Source organism: Phoca vitulina, unplaced genomic scaffold, assembly GCF_004348235.1.
Source record: "Phoca vitulina isolate PV1807 unplaced genomic scaffold, GSC_HSeal_1.0 scaffold1, whole genome shotgun sequence".
Classification (NCBI taxonomy): domain Eukaryota; kingdom Metazoa; phylum Chordata; class Mammalia; order Carnivora; family Phocidae; genus Phoca; species Phoca vitulina.
The window spans coordinates 18,985,925-19,013,507 of record NW_022589704.1 but is presented as its reverse complement, the minus strand read 5'-3'; the positions used below and the strand labels follow the sequence as shown (position 1 = coordinate 19,013,507).

General features: G+C 38.2%; 2 protein-coding genes across 8 annotated transcripts in view; one reads left to right on the top strand and one right to left on the bottom strand.

Moving 5' to 3' along the window:
* USP37 (ubiquitin specific peptidase 37) overlaps positions 1–19,807 on the bottom strand; it is an 81,898-nt gene extending 62,091 nt beyond the window's left edge. For 2 of the 7 annotated variants that reach the window (XM_032402276.1, XM_032402327.1), the window contains exons 1-7: positions 19,606–19,807; positions 14,534–14,674; positions 9,049–9,272; positions 5,504–5,675; positions 3,234–3,334; positions 698–876; positions 53–127 (exon numbers count right to left, since the gene is read on the bottom strand). In XM_032402276.1, the coding sequence (XP_032258167.1) occupies positions 53–127; positions 698–876; positions 3,234–3,334; positions 5,504–5,675; positions 9,049–9,204 (683 nt within the window). In that variant the 5' untranslated portion in view covers positions 9,205–9,272; positions 14,534–14,674; positions 19,606–19,807. Of the gene's footprint in view, positions 1–52; positions 128–697; positions 877–3,233; positions 3,335–5,503; positions 5,676–9,048; positions 10,081–14,533; positions 17,136–19,605 lie in introns of those variants that run through there. The other 5 variants (XM_032402294.1, XM_032402319.1, XM_032402310.1 and 2 more) reach the window with 5 other exon arrangements.
* Positions 19,808–20,005: 198 nt separating this feature from the next.
* CNOT9 (CCR4-NOT transcription complex subunit 9) overlaps positions 20,006–27,583 on the top strand; it is a 31,509-nt gene continuing 23,931 nt past the window's right edge. Inside the window, exon 1 of the mRNA XM_032402257.1 lies at positions 20,006–20,408. Coding sequence (XP_032258148.1) covers positions 20,385–20,408 — 24 coding nt within the window. The 5' untranslated portion in view covers positions 20,006–20,384. The remainder of the gene's footprint in view (positions 20,409–27,583) is intronic.

Genomic DNA, 27,583 nt, shown 5'->3' with positions numbered 1-27,583 from the left:
ATTGAGCCACCTAGGTGCCCCTAGTGCCATAAGGGTTCTTAAAGCAACTTACGATGATGAATCATTTTCCTTAGGGTAATCTTCACTCAACTCTGAGCCAGATAACATTCTTTTCCTCTTTTCAGTCCTGTAGAGGACAAAGAAAAAAAAAGTTATTTAAAAAAGTCATAATTCATACCATTAAGAAGTATAAACCAACATATTCAAGGACAGAACTGTGACTACTGCTGCCTAGTTCTCTACACCACGTTTTGATTAATATACTGTATATCTGGGACGCCTGGGTGGCTCAGATGGTTAAGTGTCTGCCTTCGGCTCAGGTCATGATCTCCAGGTCCTGGGATGGAGCCCCATGTCAGGCTCCCAGCTCAGCGGGGAGTCTGCTTCTCCCTCTCCCTCTGCCTCTCTACCTGCTTGTGCTCTCTCTCTCAAGTGAATAAATAAAATCCTTAAAAAAAAAAATTACTGTATATCTGCATGCTCCGTATGTGTCACTGACATAAATCATAAAAAACCCAATACTAATTATCTACTAAAAATTTATACTTTTTATAAAATGTATACTTTCTTCTAACATATTTTACTAACTGGACAATCTCCTTTTTCTCAAAGTATTTGTCTTTCTAAAAGGCCAAAAAGACATTTATAAACAAGCACAGCTAATGACTAAGAAAAAAAAAAAATAAGTCTTCCATACCTATTTTCTAATAACCCTGATCTAAGAGGGGTTGATGTAGATGTCAAAGAGGGAATTGTCCGGGTGACAGGCAGTCCACTTCCTGTTGCAGTCTTAATTGACCCTCTACCTGGATTACCAAGAACTTTTCGAAATGGAATATCATCTTTAGTTTCCAAACTTCCTCTTTTTGAAGATGCCTGTAAGAGTAAAGTTTAACATAGCTAAATATTCAAATTAATTGGCATGCTTTTAGATCATTGATTCTCATGTGGAATCAATTTTAAAAAATACAACTGGAAACCCATTTCCAGACATTCTAGCCTAACTGGCCTGGGGTGAAGCCCATTCATCAGTAGTTTTTTTTAAAGCACTCTAGCTGACTGTAATGTACAATCTGTATCAGAAATTGAACTTGACACTTATTTTCTTCTAGCACTCCTATAAATTTAAAATTTCCACAACATGACTAGAGGCAGAAAGGAATTTGCTTTGAATACCTGACTTTTTAAGAAAAGACTCAGGTACACAAGATGTGATTCTAGTGATAAGGATGAAAATAAATCTTCAGAGAAAAACAATCCAATTATGATTATGATAAAGTGACATAAATGTGAGAAAAAGAAGCAACAATGACATTTGGTTGCCACGACTTAAATGCCAAGTCACAAACAAATACCTCATATGACTTTTGATGGGGAGAATGAAAGTGAGAGAGAGTCCACTGGCAGAAGATGAATCAAAGAGTCTACCTTAAAGACACAGCAAGAACATTCAGAGTGAATACAGCAAATTAAACATTATTGGGAAATAGTGCTTTTGACCAGCATTCTGCCAGTACGTTTTACAACTAGATTAAAAGCTATGTGATTTGTCTATTGAAGAAATTTCCAATTTCTTTCTCTCTACAGAATTATGTACAATGTTAGCATAGGAAAGAAACAATCTCTGAGATCATCTGAATATACAGTTTTAAAAAGTTAGAATTTACTTTCAAATGGGTGATACATTCTCAAGATTCAAAAATCAAAATACTATTATCAAGGTCATTTCCTGAGATGTCTCATTATCACCCACTGCCACATACCCGATTCTTTCATTCCCATTCTCTTGTCCCTTATAAGTATTCTTCTTTACATAAATGTAAAGCAAATCCTTTTTGTTATACAAGTGGTAGAATACTATATGTACACTGTTTTGCATTTTTAACCTTTTTGACCATGACCTCTACTTAGAAGTATTTTAAATCACAACTATTACATATAAATAACCAAAAGTTTCAGAAATCAATACTTATCCTTACTATGTACAATACCTCATTTATTTTGTTCCTTTTTTATTTAATCCCAGTTATGACCCATAAAATTGATTTTACAATCCCCGAGAAGAATCGTTACTTGTGAGAGTATAAATATTTGCTTGTTAATATAACATCTATATATTTAAGTATTCTAATAGTTTAAATTTCTACCCATAGATGAATCTCAAAGTAATTACACTGAGTGAAAAAGCTAGACAAAAAAAATTACACACTGATTCCATTTACATGAAACTCTAGAAAACGCAAACTAATCTACAGTGACAGAAAGCAAACCGGTTGTGGTTTAGGGATAGGGACCAGAGAGAAGGCAGGAAGGAAGGATTACAAAGAGGGATGAGGAAACTTTTAAGGGTTATGGTTATGTTCACTTGGTTGATTATGGTGATGATTTTACAGGTATACACATAAGTCAAAATGCATCAAATTGTATACTTCAAATACGTGCAATTTAGAGCATATCAATTATACCTCAATTAAAATGTAAAAAAAAAGCCTCAGAACCTATTAAAAAAACTAACAAAAATAAAATGTTATTCACTGCACAGCAAATGGACTAAGTAATCTCCTCTCTGCACAGCCAGTAGAACTCATCAATTTACTTAGAGAATAGTTTCCAAGTTCTTCTTACTTTATGCCTGGCTTCTCTTTACAGAATAAATTTTCAAAGACATAGGACTGCTAACTTGCAATAGTACAAAGCAAGTCTCATGGCTGTCTGAATATTTATGAGAGAGAAACTATTTAAAAAGCAAACAGAAGACCTCAACAAAACAGTCTGGTATCATATAGTATAGGGGTAAAGTTCATAATGCACAAGAGACCTAAAGGGCATCACAGAAATAATAGTAGCAAACATTTATAGCATTGTTAGTATAAGGTATTATAGGCTAATAAGCACTTTTACATGCATTATCTCACAGCAACCCTTAAAATATTACTGCTGCTTCAATTTTATAATCCTGAGTAAGGCTCGGGATACTTAAGGAACTTCTTCAATGACCCATAACTACTAAGTAGCAGCACCAAATCTCAAACCCACATCTAACTCCAAAACTATGCTTTTAAAAACTACACTTTACTGTGGTTCATAATGATGACCATGAGACATAGAACAAAAGTTATGTGTTTAGTAAAACTACATGTAAGAAGGGTTAGTATGTGATAAATTTTGAAAAGATTTTCATAATAATAGTTGATAACTTTTCTTAAAAGCTAGAAAGATTCAAATGAACATACCTGATTGTCTGAGTAAGAAAGCTGCCTGTTGGTTTCCTTCTGTGAAGTCCTGCTGCCCAGAATAGCTCCAAAACTACCAGACCCCTGAGAAGGTTTCATGGCTGGTGGGGAGAAAATAAATAAACCCCAAGTCATTTACTTTAATTAAGAGACTTAATCATCGTTACAGAATACTGAAAAAAATAGAAGCATAAAAAAATGAAAGTGCTTATAAACCAATTCTTTCTGAAAAGTATACCTAATATAAATAGTAATTAAAATTCAGAGCTAGAGTCTCAAGCAAAAAATGAAATAACATGCACAAATTTGGGAAGATGTAACAGAAAAATAAAATTTTAAATGCAAAATGAAAATGCTAGAAATTCTCCTATATAAATATCTGGTAATTAACACTACAGAAAAGTCAAGGTGTCTATGGCATGAACACTGACAATGGATACCAAGGAAACATGTAACACGAGCTGGTATTAAATAGCAAACAACCATAAGTTTTTTTAATTTTACAAGGAAAATAGTGTATCAAATAAATAATAATACAAGCAAAGTAGCACTGCTACATCTTCATTTTCTAATATTTTTATTATATTTAAGTTAAAAAGCTCAATTAAAAGTCTGTCAACTCTAAAATATTAGCAATAAAGTTTTGATGTTAATAGAGCTGGAGACTAACAGTAATAGTGGAAAACTCATTTTAAGCACTAGATTATTTCTTAAGAAAAGGTCTATTAAAACATTTAAACAGGGCGCCTGGGTGGCTCAGGCGTTAAGCGTCTGCCTTCGGCTCAGGTCATGATCCCAGGGCCCTGGGATCGAGCCCCACATCGGGCTCCCTGCTCAGCGGGAAGCCTGCTTCTCCCTCTCCCACTCCCCCTGCTTGTGTTCCCTCTCTGTCTCTCTGTCAAATAAATAAAATCTTAAAAAAAAAACAACAAAAAAAACCATTTAAACAAATCAAAGCATTTTAAATGAAAGGGTATTAAGAAGGGGTAGGGGAATCTGATAATACTGTATATGATTTTCTATAGTACTTGCTGTCTTCACAGCAAGAGTAAAACCACGGAATAGGTCTCATACAGAGAAAGACAAGTATCTAAGATTTACATAACAATGTAACTCTTTCCAATTATAATTTAAATCCTCCTCCTCTGCTAGCCATATTCTTTTGTGGAATCTTTAGGGTTTTCTACATATAGGATCATATCATCAGAGAATAGAGATAATTTTACTCTCCCCCTTCTACACCCAATGTGGGGCTTAAATTCATGACCCAAAGATCAAGGGTCACATGCTTTCCAGACTGAGCCAACCAGGGGCCCCTACTTCTTCCTTTCTAATTTGGATGACTTCATTTCTATTTCTTGCCGAAGTGCCCTGGCTAGGACTTCTAGTATTATGTTGGATAGTAGGAGAGGGCATCCTTGCCTTGTTCCTTATCTTAAAGGAAAATCTTTCCATTTTTCATTGTTGAGTATAGCTGTGGGCTTTTCATATACGGCCTTTATTAGGTTAAGGTAGTTTCCTTCTATTCCTAGTTTGTTGAGTGTTTTTATTGTGAAAGGGTTTTGAATTTTTTTTTTTTTTTTTTTTTTTTATTTCTTTATTTGAGAGAGAGAGAATGAGAGAGAAAGCACATGAGAGGGGGGAGGGTCAGAGGGAGAAGCAGACTCCCCGCCGAGCAGGGAGCCCGATGCGGGACTCGATCCAGGGACTCCAGGATCATGACCTGAGCCGAAGGCAGTCGCTTAACCAACTGAGCCACCCAGGCGCCCAAGGGTTTTGAATTTTATCAAATGCTTTTTCTGCATGAAGAGGATCACATGGCTTTTGTCCTTCATTCTCTCATTTGGTGCATCACATTGATTTTTCATATCTCGAACCATCCTTGCATTCCAGAAATAAATCCCACTTGGTCATAGTATATAATCCTTTTTTAAAGATTTTATTTATTTATTTGAGAGGGAGTGTGTGCATGCGAGGGAGGGAGGGCAGGGGGACAAACAGACTCATGCTGAATGCCAAGCCTGATGTGGGGGTGGGGCTCAATCCCATGACTCTGAGATCATGACTTGAGCCAAAACCAACAGTGGGATGCTTAACTGACTGAGCCATGCAGGTGCCCCGGTATATAATCCTTTTAATGTACTGTTGAATTCACTGCCAGTATTTTGTTGGGGATTTTTCTATCAATATTCATCAGTGATACGGATCTACTATCTAGTAATATTCTTTTATAACTGTTAATGGCAAACCCTGGGAAGATTAGTGCTCACCTGCATGAAGTCTGTTTTGATGGACTGCATCTAGAAACAACCTCATTTCCTCTGCATCCTTACTTGGTACTTTGTCAATAGACAAGAAGCTGTTATCCTGTAGAGTTAACATTAGGCGGCTTTGTTTCGCTCCACTGGGTCGAAGCACCACATTTTTAATGTTATGACTTAGCTATTTAATACAAAAGGAAAATTATGTTACTGTTAAAAATGTACGATAACAAAGTATCATAAAGTAAGTTATACTTTATACTTTCTATATTACATTTCTTAGTCTTTCCTGCATTAATTTAGGGATTTTCCCCCCAACCAAAAAAGAGTTCCCATTTCTTGATACACTTAAATCAAAGATTTCACTTTTAGGAAAAGCAAACACCTACTATTAAAACTTATTTTACAAAGTAACCCTAGCACTACTGATTTTATGGTAGGGAATTGCATATTTTCAGGCACAGTTATAAAGCTATAAAAACTAGTGAGTTAACAATTTACAGAGCCTAGATGGTTACACTAGCACTAGTTTAGAAAGCCATATTGTGCTAGAGGCTTTCTTTTTCTCCCCCGCCCCCCTTTTTTAAGCCTGTAAAATATCTGGCAATTGGTTTAGGTAGCTGTAATTTCAGATGATTTATTAATCCAAATTATAATCTGCAAAAGAATTCCACCTCTCAAAAACAAATAAAAATAAACCTTTATCAATGTAAGAAAGCATCTTTTCCTTTATACACACACAAACACACATATATATATATTTTTTTAAAGACTATTTTTAAGTAATCTCTACTCCCAATATGGGGTTCTTACAGCCTTGAGATCAAGAGTCCGATGCTCTACCCACTAAGCCAGCGGGCACCCCCATCTTTCTTTCTTTTTTTATCTAAAAGCAGGCTCATTTAACTTTCATTCAGTCATGAAGATCATGAGCACTCTGGAAACTCTTTTAGCTTACTTCTTCCATTCCCTAGAACTGGTTCAATAATTTGTCTTATACTCTTCCAGATTCTGGGTATGTATCATGAAGTGATAACTTTTATTTTCTCTTGGCTGAAATTTTTCCAAGACCAAATTAAATCTTACAGTTTACTACCTAAATAATTCTTGCCAACTAGGCATCTTTATTCTCTAATGTGCTCCCTCAGCAGGCATATACAAAGATTTCAAAAGCTGCCTTTTGCTGAAGACATATCCTTTGAATAACATTAAGAAAGTACAGCATTTTATATTTTTTAAACTAGAATTGATCTTTGTCAATTTTTAAATAAGAATGAAAATATAATTTTATCAGACTTAACTTATATTCAAATTTTAAATGATATATATGTATATATATATATATATTCAAAGTAGGTCTTAAATTCATGTCCTTAAGTAAAAATTTTGTAAAACACAATAGTTTCAGAGGGTTTAACTTCCAAAATATTTAAACAAGGAGCTTAACATGCAAAAGAAAAGAGATCACATAAAACCACTATTTCAGTCAGTACACCACTTTTTAAAAAATGAAAGTTAAATACATAGGGGAAAAGTTTGTTCATAAACAAACAAGATGAGCAAATAATCTTGAACTTGAGGTCTTCAACAACTGAAAATCCTATCAACCCCGTAATTTTATTAACTACCATATGGTGAGGCCTTCCATCTTTCCTCTAAGTCCAGACCTCTCTGTTGGGAGTTCCAGTCCTGTTTACCTAACACCTATTAGATACCAACATCTGAATGCCTGACACCTCAAACAACTAATTTCTCTTAATCCTCCCACCCCAATTCTTTCCCTCTGCTCCCTACCAAGACATGAAAGGCACTGCCATCCACCCAGAAACTTGGGTATCTCCGAGTCTTTTCTTTCTCACCCCCCTAAATCTAATGAGTCAAGTCATCTTGAAATCTCTTCAAATCTATTCTTTCCTCCTCTTGTTTCTTCCTACTGTCTTATCCTTTGATTAGGACTTTTATTCTTCATCTAAATTCCCACAATAACCTCCTATATGTCCTTATTCTTCTACTATCTCTTGAAATAAAGTCATCTGCCTAGCCCCTAAATGAATCTGAACTTGAGATTCTTGACTCCTTAGAATCTAAGCTCCTTAGTATGACAAATAAGATACTTCAAGATCTGGTTCCTACCTAGCTCTTCAGCCTCTACTTCTGCCACGCACTCCCTACTGTCTGTTTATTTTAAAATAATTTTCTGGTTCCCTGACGGTTGATTCACACTTGCATGTGTTTGTCCATGGATAGAAATCACCTCTGCCCTACCTCCACTGTTTGGCAAACTCCTATTTATCCTCTAAATGCTCAGGACACAAACCACTCTCTTCTTTGCGTTACTTCAAGTGTCTCTGAAATATTTTTACATCTGAAAATGCTTCTGATTACGCTTAAGTTTGAGAAGAAAAGCATCTCATTCGGCTCTGTATTATTAACCCTTGGTACAGTATCCACCACAGTAATCTGTAGGTGGTTAGCAAAATAAATGCTGAATGGAAACTGCTCTAGAACTGTGATGAGGCTGGAATTAGAGGCAGAATCCTCATGCTCCTAAAGAACTATGTTTTTTTAAATATTTAAATATTAACCGACTGCTAATTTGGGCTGAGGACTGAGAAACCAAATCTCTATTTGAGAAGGAATCTTTCTTTCATTGAGATGAGCAATTAGTAGATACATGTATGTGGCAGAAACTACTATTGTTTCTATTACCCATGTCACCACCTCCAATCTATTTAAGAGTATCTCTGATACACAAAATTATAAGCATTTTCACAGTTCAAAAGCAAACAGAAATGGAAATTTTACCCCAGCTCTAGGGTTCTCAAGCATAAAATTTCATAAATTGTTATTCAAGAGAGTACTTCAGTTCAGAATGAATATTATACTTTTGTATTATCTAATTAACAAATACAGAATTTTAAAGTGCAGAAAAATATATTGCTTTCTTAAATTCAAATCGTATCAAGATGAGTAGCTCTTAGCTGCACAGAATAAAGAGTATAGACGTAAAAACAAAATTAACTTTTTTGCAGTGATAAAATAATGAAATTCTTCAAAAGTTTACAATTAGAAGAAAACAGCAGTAAGAATGACCTTGAATAATCATCCTTGAATGGCCCATACCACAACCTTTGGCAGGATTATTTAGGAAGGAGGCATTAGGTTTTAGAAGACTCTACTAAGTGCTACTAAAAGCTAATACTACACAGTGATGAATCTATTATATATAATAAGGAAAAAAAAGGGAATAACTAAAGTTATCCTAATGTGGTTTTTAAAATAGCTTGATAGAGAAGTATCTAAACTCAGTTCTTCTCAGCTTCCTCCTAGTTTTCTTTTCAATAATGGTGACTACTTCCTGCTCTTTATTATACACCATCAACGATACTGTTGAATAATTCATAAAATATGCACACAAAACTATTAGTGTCCTGGAAATAAGAAGAAATGTTAATCTAGGAGGAGGGCTACCATTACACTTACTATGGTACAGGGAAGGTATTCACTAAAGGGTGTGATTTCAAGATCTATTCCACATCAAAATATGGTAATACCTGAAATATCCTTGGAATTCCTCCAGTGTTGTAGTGAACTACTAGGCTGACTTTATTCTCTTTTTCCACAATTTCAAAGGACCCCTCTTTCCATTTTGTAATTCCAGTCTGCATACTTCGAATTCTGATAGGACCATGTATCTTCAGAGGAGACATACTTTCTTTAAAAATAAATTGCTTCTAGCCAAATTAAAAAGCAAAAATACACCTTCACCTGACAGATTCTATGGAAGAAAAATAAAATAGTAAGTCACAATTTCCTAAGATAAGAGTGATTAAGAGTTTGAAAGAGCATTTAATAAACCATGTTATGTCCTTTTCTCTATTTCAATATACTTTTTATTAACCATCCTCAAAGGCCTTGATTAGCTGATAGGCACAAGAAAGACAACTAAATGTCACCGAATGTCAGTGACTAAATCTACCCACCTTTATTTCTTCTCTACATGTTCCCTTCTTTGCCATACATATGTCCAGTATCTATGCCCTGTTAGTGCTTAAATTTTCAATTTTGCACCATTAATAACATACTGCTGCCACTAAAGGCCTGTCAATCAGGAATACTAAAGATTCCATTGTTAAAGTGATTGCCCACAGCAGTATAATCAACTTTTATCTTCCTTCATGAATGCTAAAGGGTCTTGAATTTCAAATGTAAATTAAAAAATATTTTCAGTCAGCTGACTCCATTTCTTAGAATGGAGTTCTTCCCAAAATATCAAATCATATCACAAAACAACTCCGTCTACCAGTCAGTAGTGTAAGCATATCCACATGTACTGAAGACATTAAATGAATAAAAAAATTGTAAGAATAATCAAATTAATTTAACTTCCAGAATTATACTGAGAAAGTAATTTAGTCTTTAAGCAAAACAAACAGAAAAAACCTCTCTTCCTAAGAACAACCTAGCACTTATGCTTAATATTACCATAAAGAGGAAAGAATCTTTACCAATTTTATCTTTGACAAATATTCAAATTTCTGAATGAACTTCTAAATACTTAAAAATTACTTATATCAATATCTAAGACCTTCAAACTAGCTTACCAAATATCAGCAAGTAAATACAATTATAATAGCAAAGAACGTCAAAGTAGTGTTATGTGTTATATACATATATATAAACATACGCACAATCCTAAAATTATTAAAACATTTTATTTATACCTTTTTCAAATCTCTAAAAACAGTGCTAATACAGGGGTGCCTGGGTGGCTCAGTCAGTTGCACGTCTGCCTTTGGCTCAGGTATTGATCCCAGGGACCTGGGATTGAGCCCCCACATTGTCATTGGGCTCCCTGCTCAGTGGACAGCCTGCTTTTCCCCCTCCTCAAATAAATAAGTAAAATCTTTGAAAAAAATAAAAAACATTGCTAATACAGGCTCTTGCTTATAATTTAAGAAATTAAAAATCATCATACTTTGCCTCTGCCTAAACAACTAGAAAAGCTTAAAAAAAGTAGCATACAAAAGAAAAACACAGGAGACCTACCTATTAGGATCCAGCTGTCCCTAATTTATAATTTCCCTTTCTAACTATTAGTTTTCTCAACCGTAAATGGGAATAGCAAATGCCATAGTGTTGCATAACTAAGTGAAAAAGCACACATTAGGCACCCAACAGACAAAAGCTTTAATATGAATGAAATTAGTGTCTACTTTCTGAATTTATTCCTTGCCTGCAACACCTTTCTCCAAAGACCTCCGATAAATAAGCTGTTAATAGGGGTCGAACTCAACTGCCTAGAAGGGCCAGGCAGGTGACATGACTTAAGCAGGCAAGCTATGAAAACTACTACTGAAATCTAACTAATTTTACCATGTAGAATTAGTCAACCCAGTTATTGCCAGATCATTGACCTTTTCAAGAAAATGAGTTCTAAATATTTATGTAAAACTGCCCATTTTAAATTTTGGGCAATGAATTCAAATTTATTTTTAAAAGCTACAAATCAAACAAAACCCACCTATAGGCAGGATACAGCCTGGGGCCCCCTAGTTTGAGGCCTCTAGGTACTGTGCATCAAATAACTGGGAATAAAATTTAAAAAGAGATGTGAAAACACTTTGAATAGTTAAAAGGTATTATGCATTTTAAGTCCTCCATTACTATTCACTCATTTCATCAAATTTCTTGAATGCCTACTTTGGCCAGATTTAGATAGGATAATTTGCTAGGTATATGAATCCATTAAAGTAACAGAGTCCACTACTGTTTATAGACCTATTAACATGGCACTGCTCAAACTAGTAACTACAGAATTTTGGACGAGCAATGTGTGTTTGTATACTTTTTTTGCAATTAATAATTTGGTGCTTCATTGTCTGGATGTGTCCTTAGACTTTTTTCCACTCTGCTCTCAACACTGCCAAGAATATGTGACCCCTCTCCTACCCCAGTTGTCTATCCAGAAACATAAGAATTATCTTTGATTTCTCTTGATGATTACTGGTATTGGATTGGAAATGGAAGATCATGGTAGAGTCCCATCAATTCTACCTCCATACACCTTTCAGACATCTTTATTATAATGAACTGTAGATCAAATCACATCATTCTCCTCCTTAATATCATTCAATAGCTACCACCGCCCTCACAATAAAATCTAGACTAATTAACATGACATAAACACCTTTCATGATCCAGACCCTAATTACTTCTCCATCCCCAACAAGCCCTGCAAATCCAGCCATCTGAACTAGGTAATTTCCCCCCAAAAGCCTTATGTTCTCATGCCACTATACCTTTGCATGCACTGTGGTTTATCTCTGGAGAATTTGTATGGACTCTCCCCATCCCCCAAAACCCCCCCTTGATTTCTTCTCTTGGCTATAAAATCAAGGCTCAGCTGAGATATCATCTTCTTTAAGAAGGCTTTCCTAGCTACCTTTCACTTTTTCTCTCACCCCATATCCACACTGAGACTGTTTCAAGCTTCTATATTCTCCTGCTTACCCTGTCCTACTTCTAGTATAACAATGTATCATAAACTGTTTACTTCTCTGACTCTATCTACACTTTGCTATTTGAAGACAGGGAATATGTTCTTCAAACTCTGAGTCCCCATTATGACAGTGTCTGACACACAAGAAACAAACTTATTATTCAAGGATAATGAAATCAGCACTATCAATTCTATTCAATTTGCTGTTAAAATATACAACAGCAGATACTGAAACCAAAAATCCCTCTTAAATATAAGATTATATTTTACTAAGCTCTTTATAAAAGTATCACTACATATACTACATGTAACTCATCTTTTGAATACTGCATCTAAGTCTTTCCTATGTGCATCTGAATTTCTCTACTAAATGCAAAGTTGTCCTCATATCTTATCAAAATTCAGTAAGAGAGGGGTGCCTGTGTGGCTCAGTCAGTTAAGCGTCTGTCTTCAGCTCAGGTCATGATCCCAGAATCCTGGGACAGAGCTCCACATCCGGCTCCCTGCTCAGCAGGGAGCCTGCTTCTCCCTCTCCCTCTGCCGCTCCCCCTGCTTTTTTGCTCACTCTGTCAAATAAATAAATAAAATCTTTAAAAAAAAATTCAATGAGAAAAATCATTTGTGGAAGAACAAGAATATGCAGTTACAGAATGCATTAAAACAAAAACATTAGTAAACTTGCTTAAAGTGGGATTCCTATTATTCATTGCTCAATGAAGAAACTCCACTTTAAGAGTTCTACCAAATTCCCTCACCTTTCCTTATATGTCATTACGGGTCAGGGTACCAAATTAAGAGAGAATACAAAACTCCGTTATCTTAGTGTTTTCTTTACAGACCAAAAGTAAGTAAACGTCACCTTAAATTCCTCGAACAAAACATATCTTTTAAAAAATTACATTATTTAACAAAATTGGAGGTGAAGATTTCAAAGTTCACTAAAGCACATGAGAAATAAAAAATTTTAGGGCTCCTGGGTGGCTCAGTCGGTTAAGCGTCTCCCTTCGGCTCAGGTCATGATCCAAGAGTCCCAGGATAGAGCTCCACGTCTGGCTCCCTGCTCAGCGGGGAGTCTGCTTCTCCCTCTTCCTCTGACCCTCCCCCTACTCCTTCTCTCACTCACTCTCTCAAATAAATAAAATCTTAAAAAAATTTTTTTTTTATTGGTTACTTCTGGGTTTTTTTTTTTTTTTAGAGCGAGAGAAAGCATAAGCAGAGGGCAGTGGCAGGCAGAACAGGCAGAGAGAGAAGCAGGCTCCCTGCTGAGCAAAGAGCCTGATGTGGGACTTGATCCCAGGACCACGGGATCATGACCTGAGCCAAAGGCAGATGCTTAACCAACTGAGCCACCCAAGCATCCCTGGTTACTTCTGTTTCTATATACAATTTCTCTGTACAATTCTCAAACATTATTTTTTTTTAAGATTTTATTTATTTATTTGACAGAGAGCAAAAGAAGGGGGAACAATAGAGGGAGAGGAAGAAGCAGACTCCCCGCTGAGCAGGGAGCCCAATGTGGGGCTTGATCCCAGGGCCCTGGGATCATGACCTGAGCTGAAGGCAGACGCTTAACCATTTGAGCCACCCAGGCACCCCAAATTCTCAAACGTTTTGATGCTAAGTTGTTTCTTTTTTTTAAAAATTTTATTTATTTATCTGACATAGAGACAGCGAGAGAGGGAACACAAGCTGGGGGCATGGGAAAGGAGAAGCAGGCTTCTCGCCCAGCAGGGAGCCTGATGCGGGGCTCGATCCCAGGACCCTGAGATCATGACCCAAGCCGAAGGCTATTGCTTAACCACCTGAGCCACCCAGGCGCCCCTTGATGCTAAGTTTTAAGTGTATGAAATTTTACTTCAGATATTGAACACTTCCTTAACCATTTCTACTAGCAACCTTTCTTTCCTCCAAGGGGAAAAAAAAACCCTAAAAGGTACAGGACATAAAATTTGTAGAACCAACAAAACTTCTTCTTAATCCCTTAATTTAGTCCATTCCTGGCTCTTGCACTAAATAAATTAACTATATCTACTTTTGTACATTCATTATACTATCAAGGTTTGCCCTATTCCGTTAACAGAAAAAAAACTAAGTTTCTTTTTCAGTATGTAGCATGATCCAGTGGTAACAGTTAAACTTTCTATGAACCTAGGACAATGAGAAGGTTTATTTGAACTCTATAATGCTAATTCCCTATCAAAGCAAAATTATTAAGACAAGGTATAACAAAATCAAATTATTCTTTAAGTAGGTCCCTAACTTTTTTCACAATTATTAAAATTACTGTTCAACTTTGAGCATTCTATGAAAGCTCAATCAATAATACTGACAAAAATGTTTCCGTACCCTGTACAGTTATTTAAATACACATTATTTTAGGTATTGCTCTGAAAACATCCTTATCTAGGGGGTGTTCTGTGGTAGAGCAAGCATGCTAAAACAAAACCATTACTACAAAATAGAAGAAAGAAAACTGTTAATTCTCGCCAATTTGCATACTCTTGGAAACATACATCCAATATAGAAACATTACTTACTTTTCAGTGACTTTTACTGAAAAACCCTAGGTAATAACAATTCACCTTTATTCTGATCCTTGTGCCAAAGGCAATGCACTCTTCTTGGGGAACTACTCATATTTTGCAGCTATGCCAGTTCTCCGGAAGCCATCAACTCAGCTAAAGAAAATATAAGTGTGCCTTTTTAAAAGAATCCAATTTACAAAATTAAAAAAAAAAGCAATCGTTTATACAACAAAGATGAACTCTTTTTGATTATTTAAAAACTACAAACTACCTTACTGAAAACATTTAAAATATAATGCTTAAGATACACACACATACACACAATCAATAAGCTTTAGGTATATATTTGCTGTGCAAAATGAGGGACTTCAGGCCTGTACCTTATCCATTTGTGTTCTTGGGTGTATTTATCCCTGCTACATTTTGAAACTAAGAAGACAGTGAAAAAGAGTATATTCTTTGTTGACTTTATAAACATTGTTACATAATGTCTTAAGTCTTAAGATACCATTTCCATGATGTGTTGATACAAATTTCAAAAGGTAAATTTGTTTTTACTTTTCTTTATGGGTTTGTTTCTCAAATTTAGGCTAAGCCTCAGCTTTCCCTGAAGTTCTAACCAAACATCTTTCACTGCCCTCTTGAATGCTATAATATCAACTTTAAACTCATTTGTTCACTTAGTAAAAAAATGACTGAGCTACTTTAATTTGATAGCACTGTGGAAAGAATACAAACATGAAGATGATATAGTCCATGCCCTCGTTATTGGAGGCTTCCAGACTTGTCTACATTTTTCTTCCACCATCATTCAGGCAAAAAAAAAATTTAGCAACAGCTTTACCCTCATTCTCATTCATCTAAAACCTAGCCTCTTCATAGCTGCTACCCTGATTCAGAAACTCATTTTGCCATCACTCCCACCTAATGTTTATTATGCGATTATTTACTAAGCATAGTGTTAAGCACCATGCATGCATTATTTCATTTAATTTTCCCAATAATCTTATAAGACAGGGATTATTATCTTTATTTTACAGATGAGGAAACTGAGGCTTAGAAAGATTAAGTTAATTTATCCATGGTTACAGACTCATTAAGAGACAAAACTAAGTCTAACACCAGAATCCACGTTTTTAACCACTACCACATTGCATCCTCATCAATGACTTTGCAGCAACAATCACTTTCCAGTCTCCATTCTCTCAGGATGTTTCTATCCAATGAATCCTGTACCCTACCATACCCTTTCTAAAGAACTACTCTATCTCTTACCAAGTGAAGTGTGCACTATCCGTCTACTTACTTTCTCCTAAGTGAGGGGTGGGGCAGGAACCTTATTTCTTTTGTACTACAACAAAATACAAGCATTTAGTAAGTGCTAAATACTTGTTACTGAAGACAATTCATCCCCATTTTTTTAAATTTTATTTTACTATGGTAAAAATACTTAATAGGAGATCTGTCCTCTTAACAAAACCTTAAGTGTACAATACGGTATTGTTAACTATAGGTACCATGTCGTACAGCATATCTCTAGAATGTTTTCATCCTGCTTAACTGAAACGTTCTCCCAACATTTTTAACAGCTCATCACTACACATAAAATAAATCCAAATGCCTTTCTGTGTTTGGCACTCATATACTTCCTATATTTATTTCCTATTTTTCAACACAAATCCTGTTCTATATACACAAATTATTAAATTTTAATATTTTCCACATCCACCAATAACTTAAATGTGGAATTTTCATTTATTTTTTGAAAACCTCATCCTCACTATGCTCATAGTTTAACCTGTTGTCAAAATATATAAACCACTGCTCTGATTTCTAAGAGCTTTCTCTCCTAAAAAGATCCATAAAACAAATGCACGGAGATAAAATTAGTATATGACTAAAAATGAGAAATCGACCTAGATAAAGTTTATCTTCAATTCAGAGTCTAAAATCTGAATGATTTTTATGACCTAAGAATGAGTAAAATCATCCATAGCCGGAAAACTCTTGGGTTTTTTTTCTTTTGCGTCCTTTGTCTGAAGAGTGAAAGGTGCTTGTCATCAGATGACAAGATTTAAACTAGTGCTTCCAAAAGACATGATGGTTCCTAAAACAAGCTCCAGTTTACTTATTCACTTAACAAATTCTTGAGAAATAAAAATGAAAGAGCTACTAGCATATATTCTAGCAGGAGCCAGGCTTTGAATAATCACACAATATATAATTACAAGTTCTAAAAAATGATACAAATATAAAGTACAGGGCATGACAAGACATTTTAATAGAGTATCTGATTTAAGATTTGGGGGTAGAGAGCAGAGGCAAAGGTTAAGCTAATATTAAAGAATGAGTTAATTGGGGATGGTCATGCTGGAACAGTCAGCATGTGCAAAGGCCCTGTAGCTGGAAAATAACTTGGTGTGACTAAGGAAATGAAAAGCAGTGTAGCTAGAGTTCAGTGAGCAAGAGGAGGCTGGAGCAAGATGAAGCTAGTGAAGCCGGGAAGAATCAAGTCATGTAGAATCCTGTAGACCACAGTAAGTATTTTGAATTTTACCCTAAATGTAATAAACATTAGTTTAGTGATGGGAAATCCCCCGAGGAGTTTTCTGGTTTTTTTTTTTTTTTAGATTATTTATTTATTTATTTGACAGAGAGAGACAGCGAGAGAGGGAACACAAGCAGGGCGAGTGGGAGAGAGAGAAGCAGACTCCCTGCTGAGCAGGGAGCCCGATCCCAAGACCCTGGGATCAGGACCTGAGCTGAAGGCAGACGCTTAACGACTGAGCCACCCAGGTGCCCCATCACTGAAGAGTTTTAAGCAGAGAAATAACATGTTACTGTTGAATGGAGAAGTGATATAGTTTGTTTGGGTTTGGGGAGGAGAGTAAAAGAAGAATGAAGAAAACAGGGCAGACAAAAGAATATTGAAGTGATTCAGCTTATAACAATTACAATAACAATTAAGCCCACTGGCTATTTACTGTGTGCCATGTGCCATTTAATCCTCATAACAATCAAGTAAGGTGATTATTATTCCCATTTTACAGATGAGAATATAGGGACCAGTGACATTAAGTCCGGGTGAAAGAAGATTGTGGCTTGAACTCGAAAAGTGATACTGAAGATGTACAGAAATACATTCAGACGTACAGATGACCCTTGAACAACATGGGTTTGAAATGCATGGAATTACATATACATGATTTTTTTCAATAAACACAGTACTGTAAATGTACTTTCTCTTTCTTAGTATTTTCTTAGTAACACTTCTTTTGTCTAACTTACTTTATTCTAAGAACACAGCGTGAAATACACATAGCACAGATTACGCATTAAGTAACTATTTATGTTATTAGTATTCCAGCCAACAGTAGGCTATTAGTAGTTAGATTTGAGAAGAGTCAAAAGTTATATGTGGATTTTCAACTGGAAGGGGTCCGTGCCCCTAACCCTTGAGCTATTCAAGGATCAACTGTATTGGATGTAGAATAAATAGAACTTAAAAATACATGGCATGGGCGCCTGGGTGGCTCAGTCATTAAGTGGCTGCCTTTGGCTCCGGTCATGATCCCAGAGTCCTGGGATCGAGTCCCACATCGGGCTCCCTGCTCAGCGGGAAGCCTGCTTCTCCTCTCCCACTCCCCCTGCTTGTGTTCCTGCTCTCGCTGTCTTTGTCTCTGTCAAATAAATAAATAAAATCTTAAAAAAAAAAAAAAATACATGGGATGAAGAAGAAGTCAAGAATGGATTTCAAGTTTCTAGCTTACATTAGTGGATAAATAAATGAATAGGCCACTTAATGAAATAGATACTGAAGGACAAAGAATTTAGGATACAGAGAGAAAAATTAAGACTTTGGTTTTAGATGTATTATATTTGAAATTCCTAAGAAAAAAATCAAGTGGAGATGTCAAGCAGACAACTGGTTATTTAGATCTTGAGCTGAAAATAAAGGGAAAAGGATGGAAATTAAAATTCTTAAGTCTTCAATATACAGGTGGAATTTAAAGCTTAGGGCAGAAGAGTAAAAGGTGAACAAGACCCTAGCATTGAACCCAGATATTCCATTTCACTCCATCAAACATCTCTCCCTGGGGTCATCGATTACTTTGATGTCACCAGGCTTTACAGTCCTCATTCAACTTTACCTTTCAACAGAATTCAACATTACTGATTACTTCTTTCATCTCTTTTACAGAAGACTTGCCCTCCTCTATACAGTTATTAAACACCAAGAATCCCTCCGTGCTCCATCCTGGGTCGGTTTTTTCTAGCACTACACTCTCTTTAGGCAATTTCATCCACATGCATGGCTTCAGTTACTATCAGCATGGCAGATGACATATATACACTAGTTTATACAGCCTGCCCAGAACTCTCCTCTGAGCTCCAACCCAGTATATCCAACTGCTTCCTTGACAGTCTGTCTTAGGCATCTTTTCCAGTTAGAGACTTGTCAGATACTGCCTACCCCACTAAAGACATTTAAATAGAGCCGAAATTTTGAAAACGATTACCACAAAACCACTACAGGCCAATTCTCCAGAACACAGGATTTTGTCATCAATGATCATTTCAAGGATCATGACCTAAAATAGGTAAACCTGACAACCTGATCTGATAGCTAGAAGATAGGGAGCAACCAAATGCACGACAAAAATACAATTCATGCGTTTTAGTGAGAAATGGTTAGGAGAGGGAAGATGAAGAACGGTCAAGAGTGAATGTCCAAGGCCTGATGGGTGTGCGGCAACGGAAGTCACCTGAAGAGACAGCAGGCCTTGCTAAGGGGCGAGTGGCGGACGACGACAGCCCCCAGCGAAAACGGGCCAGGTTTGGGTTGCGGAGGAAGAGCGTGACAGTAAGACCAGGTCAAAGGAGAGGGAAAGCCTGGGAGAAAACCCAAGAGGAGTACCTGGGAGGCCCTGGGGGCGTCGAAGGGGTGGGGGTGAGCTGAGCAGCAGCGGGGCGAACTCCAGAAGAGTGAACACCGAGTGGGCGGACCGCAAGGGGCGGGGGGGGGGGGGGGGGGCCTGGGGAAAACGGCTCAGTTGAGAAGCTCGCCGCCGGGCGCGCCTTACCTGTGCCTTCGGGTCCGGAGCCCTGCACTGGCCTGCCGGAAGCACAGAGTCCGCGCGGAGGGGGAGGAGCCGGGGGTAAGGAAGGAAAGGGACACCGGGGACGAAGAAGAGGGGCCGCTCACTCCCCCTAGTCGGGGAGAGCGGCTGATGGCGGGAACTGTGACCACACGCAAACACGCACGCACGCACGCACACTCGACGCGACCAGACGAGGCGCGTGCGCGCAGGCCTGCAAACTCCGCCCCTCCTGAGCCTTCGTCCCGCCCCAGTACAGAGCGAAGTCTGGCTGAGACAGCCCCGCCCCCGCCGTGAAGTAGTACGCATGCGCACTCTCCACTTCGCGCATTGTGGCCCTCCCATCCATTCCCTCCCACACAGCCCAGTCGGGCATGCGCACTAGTTGTCCTCCGAGAGCGCTTGGCTTTTCCCGCCCTTCACTGGCCTCTGGAGGAGAGTCAGAGTTCACGCCCCTCTCTGGGGATACCTGCTCGAAGCCAGAGGATGCGGGGACTAGTAGGTGGCGGACGTCCTTCTGGCCCAGAATCTTAAGGGGCAAAGGACATACTCTGGGACTATTAACTCCGCCGAGAGCTAGGAGGCGGGAAGAGGTGTGTGGGCGGGGTCGGGGGTGAAAGGTCATAGGGCTGCGAAGGGGGCGGAGCGAGCCGGAGGCGGATGGCGGCTGCCGCGGCTGTTCATCTTTGGCGGCAGAGTCACTGAAGCGGGGACGCTGGTCCGACGCGTCCGGCAGTGGGAGAAGAGCGGCGGCCGCTCCCAACATGCACAGCCTGGCGACGGCTGCGGTGAGTGACTGGGCGTTCCGGCCTGGGCCCAGACCCCCTCCTTAGCCCCGCGTTTCGGCCTGCTGTCCCAGATCCCCGTGTCGGGCCCGGAGTCCAGCTCCTCCTGCCCTCAGTCTGCGAGGTCCCGGCCTCCTCCTCATCGCGCCTTGACTGTGGTGGAGCCGGCCCCCACTTTCCTCTCCGGTCGGCTCTCGCGGCCTCCTGCGCCGCGTATCGTGTTCTTTTCCGGCCCCGGGGCCTGGTCCCGCGCCGGAGCGCCTCCCTTGCGGTCGAGACAGGCCATTCATTGATTCATTGCGTTGACCAACAGTTTCAGGGTGCCGGTTACGTGTTGGGCGTCGGCGGGGATGAGGGGAAATTCCGTGGTCAATCTGACACGGTCCTTGCTCTCGAAACTCATTGCCCCGGCACTTCGCAGCGGGAAGGAAATGGCTTCTAACTCACACCACTTGCTTTACAGGTGGAAAATTTGAGACCGGGAGAAGTGAATAATTATTACGTCTGACTTACGGTTTTCTGCGCCTAAAACCTTTTCCCCACATCTCTAAAATGAGATCTTTAAAAAAAAAAAACAAAAACGGATCGTGTAATTCACGTGTCTGAAGTAATTTTTTGGCTTTCCGTTGCATTCAGATAAAATTCAGACTCCTTGCTGTGGTCTATAAGGCGCTACCTGTACCCTAGGGTCCTTACCCACGTTTGCGGTCTAGCGTGGCCGCCTGTCCATCCCTTATACCTGCGCTTTTCCACTCCACTTGGACTTTCTGATCTATTCCTGGGATGCTCTTCTTACCACGTACCGTACCCCCAGTTGCACGCGCACATACACACACAGCATGTGGGTGTAACTGACTCCTCTTCCCTGGGGTCTCTGCCTAAATCTTCCTAGAGTAACCTTCCCTGGCTGCTCTATTTAAAGAAGTTCTGTAACCCCCAACTTTTCTCTGTTAAAAATATCTTTCTCAGCGCTGATCTCAATTTTGTCATTTTTGTATTTATTTACTTGTTTGTTGACTACCTCTTAAGGGCAAGGACGGAGATCCTGTGGGTCCTGTTTACATGGTTACCCCAAGTGCCCAGACAGTTCCTGGCACAAAGTAAGGGCTCAAATACTTTGCTGGATGAAAAAGTATAGATGAGGGAGGTGACTACTGAGAACAGATAGCCATAATGGGAAAATGAGATCATATGATTTGAGCAGCCTCTTCTGAATACCAATCGCACTTTTTCTGTTCCGCTAAGATGAAGTGACTGAAGACAGGGTAGTATACTGACATTGCATTCTCAGGCAAAATGACTTAAATATTAAATAGAGGACCCAAAAAAAATGCTTTTACTTTAAATATAAAAAGTGAAAAAGTGTGCTGAATAAGACTGGACTGTAGAATACATTGTCATTTCCAGGGCCAGTGGCATCTCTACCACCTGTCACCATGTTTCTAAGTGTTTGTAAGTACTCAGAGTGGATACCTTTACATCTTTCAGTTAGGTGATTGCAATTTCCCCAGCTTTTTTGTTTCTTCTCCCAAACTATACATATAATTTGGGAAGAAGCAAGTCAGAAGATGAGGTTGCTGAGGGACACCTGGGTGGCTCAGTCGGTTAAGCATCTGCCTTCGGCTCAGGTCATGATCCCAGGGTTCTGGGATCAAGTCCTGCATCGGGCTCCATGCTCAGCAAGGAGCCTGCTTCTCCCTCTGCCTGCCGCTCCCCCTGCTTGTGCATGCATGCGTGCTCTCTCTCTGTGACAAATAAATAAATAAAAATCTTTGGGGGAAAAAAGAAAGATTAGGTTGCTGCTGATAGGGAGGGGCAGGTTACACAAGGGATTCTTCTAAGTTTGGCTTGTCCAGTTCCCAAAATCTGATTGTGTCTTCTCCAGACTTTGATACCAAACTGCTCTTTTCCTTGTGACTCTCTAAACTCTATACCTATTCAGTTCCTTTTATTTTCACTTGTTCCCGAAGGGCAGAGAGAGAGAGAGAGAGAGGGAATTTCAAGCAGACTCCCTGCTGACTGCAGAGCCCGACCCATGGCTCAATCCCACAACCCTGAGATCATGACCTGGGCCGAAATCAAGAGTTAGATTCTTAACTGACTGAACCACCCAGGTGCCCCAACCTAATGCATCTTTTAGAAGTCCAATGCGCTATCCATTGCGCGACGGAGCCCTAATGCATCTTTTGAACAGCCATTAAAGCTGTGGTTCATTACTTATGATAAATATTCAATACTTGTTTCTTCAATTACATTTACAGTGCTTTACACTGATTTAAAATATAAGCTTTTAGATACATTTTCATCTGTTAATGCTATTGGGCTCCCACAGAAGCTTTGAGAAGTTCCTCTGTACCACTCATTTGCTAGACTATTTGGTCACTGAGGAAACTGAAGCATAGAAAAGTTGAGCCACCTCTTTCCCAATCCTTCATGCATTCTATTAGACTAAACTGCCTGTATTACTCTGATCTGGTAAGGGGACAGTCATGGTATATATTACTGGAAACTGAGAAGAGTCCATGATAACATGCAACAGTGCCTGCAGTAATCTAAGCCATTTGAGAAGATGGTTTTTTTTGCTTAATGATGATAAGTTTTATACTTGTGTGTACTTTCATTTATCTCTTTTTTAAAATAACAGGTAAATCATCAGCTAGGAAGATAGTACTATCAAAGGAGAACATGATCACGTGAATGTAGGATTTTATTCACTAGAGGGGAAAACTGAGAATTTGGGAAGTGTCTTAAATTTTGACTCTTGAGTAGTAGTTTATTAGGCTAGAAATGCACAATGTAGTAGACTCTTGTCATACTTTATAGCATACATTTTAACATTGTCATTATTGCCACCATAAAATATAATTTCTCACAACTGTGAAATAGGGACAGAAATACCATGCAGAATTATTCTAAAGATGAAATAAGAATAACAAAGTACTTAGTGGTTGGCTAGGTATAGTCCTTGGTTATATGACTTGCTCTCATATTTCAACCTTGGGACTATAATTCCTTCCTCAGCAAAGTAACAAATCACTTTGTTGTGGACCTTGGAGGTTGTTTCAGAGTAGTAGAACTACAAATCTTCATATCCTGTGAGTCTTTAATGAATGTTATGCTAGTGATCTAAAATAGTCAAAGGTAAGCCTTTAAGAGATGCATTGGGTATGGATTTTTTTAAAAATTTCCCACTAATTTGCACTGGCAATTTTAACATCCTTATATACATGTTTTCCTCTCATTTTCCACCTAACCAATAGCATCATCAGTACATCTTTTTGTTGAAGCTGTGCTAGACTCCCAGATGCTCTCCTCATTGGCAAGTAAAAAGAACGTGCACTCTGAGGGATCGGATTTATTTATTATTTCTTTTTGAAAAAGATTTTATTTATGTGAGAGAGTACAAGCAGGGAGAAGGGCAGAAGGGGAGAGAGGGGGAGAAGCAAACTCCCCGCTGAGCAGGGAGCCCGACGTGGGGCTCAATCCTAGGACCCCGAGATCATGACCTGAGCCGAAGGCAGATGCTCAGTCGACTGAGCCACCTAGGCGCCCATGAGGGATCTGATTTAAACACTGTCTCCTCCCATGTCTTCTGTTGAAACTTTAAGCAAATTGCCTAATCTCTTGTTCACTTCCATTTTTAAAAAAAAAGATATCTTGAAGAATATTCTGGCCCTTACAAAGATATGAGGATGATTAAGCTAATTTAATATTTCCCTTTGGCATTATTTAGAAAGTGTGTTTTCTTGGATTATCATCATTATGTAGACACCAAAGTCACATGTTGAGTCGCCTCCAGACTTAGGAAAATAATTTCTCTTTCAATCTTATGCCATTCTTTCTTTATTTGCTGTCACATATTTATGGGTAGGAAAACCAACAGGTATTTTCGCCCTTGAATATAAAGTTGTATTGAGAGATTTGGTTATTTTCTGTTTAAAAAAAGCCATCAACATCAATTTTTTAATTTACTTGTTGGGGGGGTATGTCATATATTGTTCCCATTTATGGATAACGTGGGTCTTTTTTTTTTAAGTTCTAAAGATCTTTCTCCTTTTCACATGGAGTCAAGATCGTTCAGAGATAGAAGACCAACTGTCAGGACCCTGTGTTTGTGACACTTAGAGTTAACCATTAATGACTGACTTTGGCAAATGTCTTGCCTGTGTTAAGCTTTGTTGAAAGAAAAAAAAGTTATTTGAAATACATTTTTCATATCCAAACCATTAAACAGAAAAGAGGAGAGTGAGTCCCTCCTGAATTTTGATAATATAAACATTTTTTAAACATATCTGTTACAAGAAAAGGACCACTAACTTTAAGGAGGTTATACCTAAAAGTATATAGTTATATATGATTTCTAATCTTGGAAATAAGCGTTGAGGATGACAACTAATAGTCCAAATCATACTTCTCATAAATGACTTTCTGGTTTCTGTGTATGTGATTGAACCCACTGTTTATCCAAGTCCAACTATTAATGAGCTGTATTAGAATATTAAACTTAGAGTTCTGTATTGAGTTCTTAAAAAATAATTTCTTCAACTTGGAAGGATCATTGTGAATTCAGTCCTATAGACCATGTAGGGCTCACTGATTCTAGAAAGAAGTAGACTACAGTTTGAATCTAATTCTGCCATGCTCTCACGGTGTGAATTTGAGTCTGTTAAACCTCCCTGAACCTGTTTCCTCTTGGAATTTTGAGAATAAAGGGAAGTAATCCCCAGTGATTGGTACATTGATATAAGAAGGGAAACCTAATCTATAGTGGCAGGATGCCTGTCCATGGTTGCGTAGGGCTGGGTGTGGGGTTTACTGAAAGAAGTACTAGAGAACTTTTAGGGATAGTGGAAGGGATCTATCTCTTGGTTGTGGTGGTGGTTACTCAGGTGTATAGATTTCTCAAAATTGAAATATACATGTAAAACGGGTATACTTAAAACTTTATGCAAATTAACCTCAATAAAATTAACTTTTTAAAAGAGCTCTTAGGTTAGTCTCTCAGTTACAACTAAGAGCTAAATAATAAGATAATTTCCAAGATTTTAGAGCTGCCTGGGACTTTGGTAATCATAGTTCCCTCATTTTACCAATGATAAAATTGAGGCTTGGAAAAGTAAATGACTTATGCTAGGTCACACAATTATAGAAATGGCAAAACTGTGTTTTGAAGCCATTTCTGGCTCCCAATCCAGGGTTTGTTCCATTTATTGTACTTTTGTATAGTTACATGTGAATCGAGGTCTCTCCTGTTCTGTAGCATAATAAACAGGTTTTTAATTCTGGATCCATGGATGGGTTTCATAGCGTCTATGAATTCTTTGAAATTATGTGTAAATTCTGTGGAAAAGAAATTATGTGCAAAGCCATTTGCACTTGTATATTTTCCTGAGGAAAAGATCCATAGATTTCATGTGATTCAAGAGGTGTTAACCCCTGTTCTTGTGGTAGTATCCTGCTATTATTTTTAATGTGTTAAAGTAGTCTCCAATAGAGAAGTCATAGGTGAATTGCTTATCAGCCACTGAACAGTATGTGCTACTAGGTGGAGTTCCCTATCAGCCACAGTCTCAGAAATGTATTAGGAAATTATAAATTAAAAGAATTGTAGCAATTGGATTAGGAATCTTTAGAGGTGATCTTTAAATTGAGAATGGGAGGAGGAGGAAACCTGCCATGGTTTACTCATAGTTTCATCAGTTGTAAAATGAGGATAATAACCGGGTTATTCTGACCATTAAATGAAACGATGTTTTTAAAAAGTGTACCATGGGTGCCTGGGTGGCTCAGTTAAGTGTCCGACTCTTGGTTTCAGCTGAGGTCATGATAGGGTTGTGAGATCAAGCCCCACATTGGGCTCCATGCTGTGTATAGAGCCTGCTTAAGATTCTCTCCTTCAGGGCGCCTGGGTGGCTCATTCGGTTAAACATCTGTCTTTGGCTCAGGTCATGATGCCAGGGTCTTGGGATCGAGCCCCGTGTGGGGCTCCTGGCTCAATGGGGAGCCTGCTTCTCCCTCTTCCCCCTGCTCATGCTATCTCTCTCTCTTTCTCTAATAAATAAATAAATAAAATATTTAAAAATAGATAAAACTCCCTCTGCCCTGCTTGGGTGGACATGCTTTCTCTCTCTCAAAAATTCATACCTACGTAAATAAATAAAGTGTACAGTACAGTTCTGTTTCTTATATTTTTATGAAAGGTGTACCTAAATGATCCTTGGGATTTAGAAAGAGAGTAAGATACATTTGGGGGTTTTATTACCATCAAGATCTAGTGAGATGCTGGAGTTATGCTTTGGAAATTTATTCAAGGATAATGTCCAAAGTATTTTATCAATTGTTAATATTAATACAGATGACCCTTGAACAGGGTGGGGGTTAGGGGTGCTGACCCCACCCCCCACACACAGTCAAAAATCTGCATGTAAGTTTTGACTCCCCCAAAACTTACCTCCTAAAGCCTACTCTTGACTGCTAGCTTTACCGATAACAGTTGATCAACACATATTTTGTAGGTTATAAATATTACATACTATATTCTTATAATAAAGTAGAAGAAAATAAGTTGTAAGGAAGAGAAAATATACTTTTAGAGTACTGTACTGTATTTATCGAAAAAATCCACATATGTGTGGACGTGTGCAGTTCAAACCCAGAAGTCATTTGTACATAAATCAGTATGTAACTGAAAGTATAAAAATATTTTCCCTTTTATTCTCCAAAATAACTGAACTTCTGCATGTGTTATAAAATTACCTGTTTATGTATGTGGGGGTGGTGTGTGTGTGTTAGTGTGTGTTAGTGGCTATCACTAGCTAGATTATTCCCATGTGAACCATGATTTGACATAGGGAATTATGTCAAACTATCTCACTGACTTCCTCATTTAAATGATTGTCAAGTACCTTGTAATCTCAGTTAAGTCAAAAATTTCTCTTCACATTCATGGTGCTGATTGTTTTCAGATTCTGCTGAACTCACAGCAGTAACATTTAATTTTTGTCTGCGATGTTTACATATTCCCTGTCTCTTGTCTAGGTCACAGGAAATAGTTTTTTTGTTTTTGTTTTTTGAAAGTCATCTTTAGATCAGACCTAATCTTTCCGGCAGGTGAGAAGCAGCCTTAGCAAAGCAGTTAAGAGAATAGACTTTGTGGGGCGCCTGGGTGGCTCAGTTGG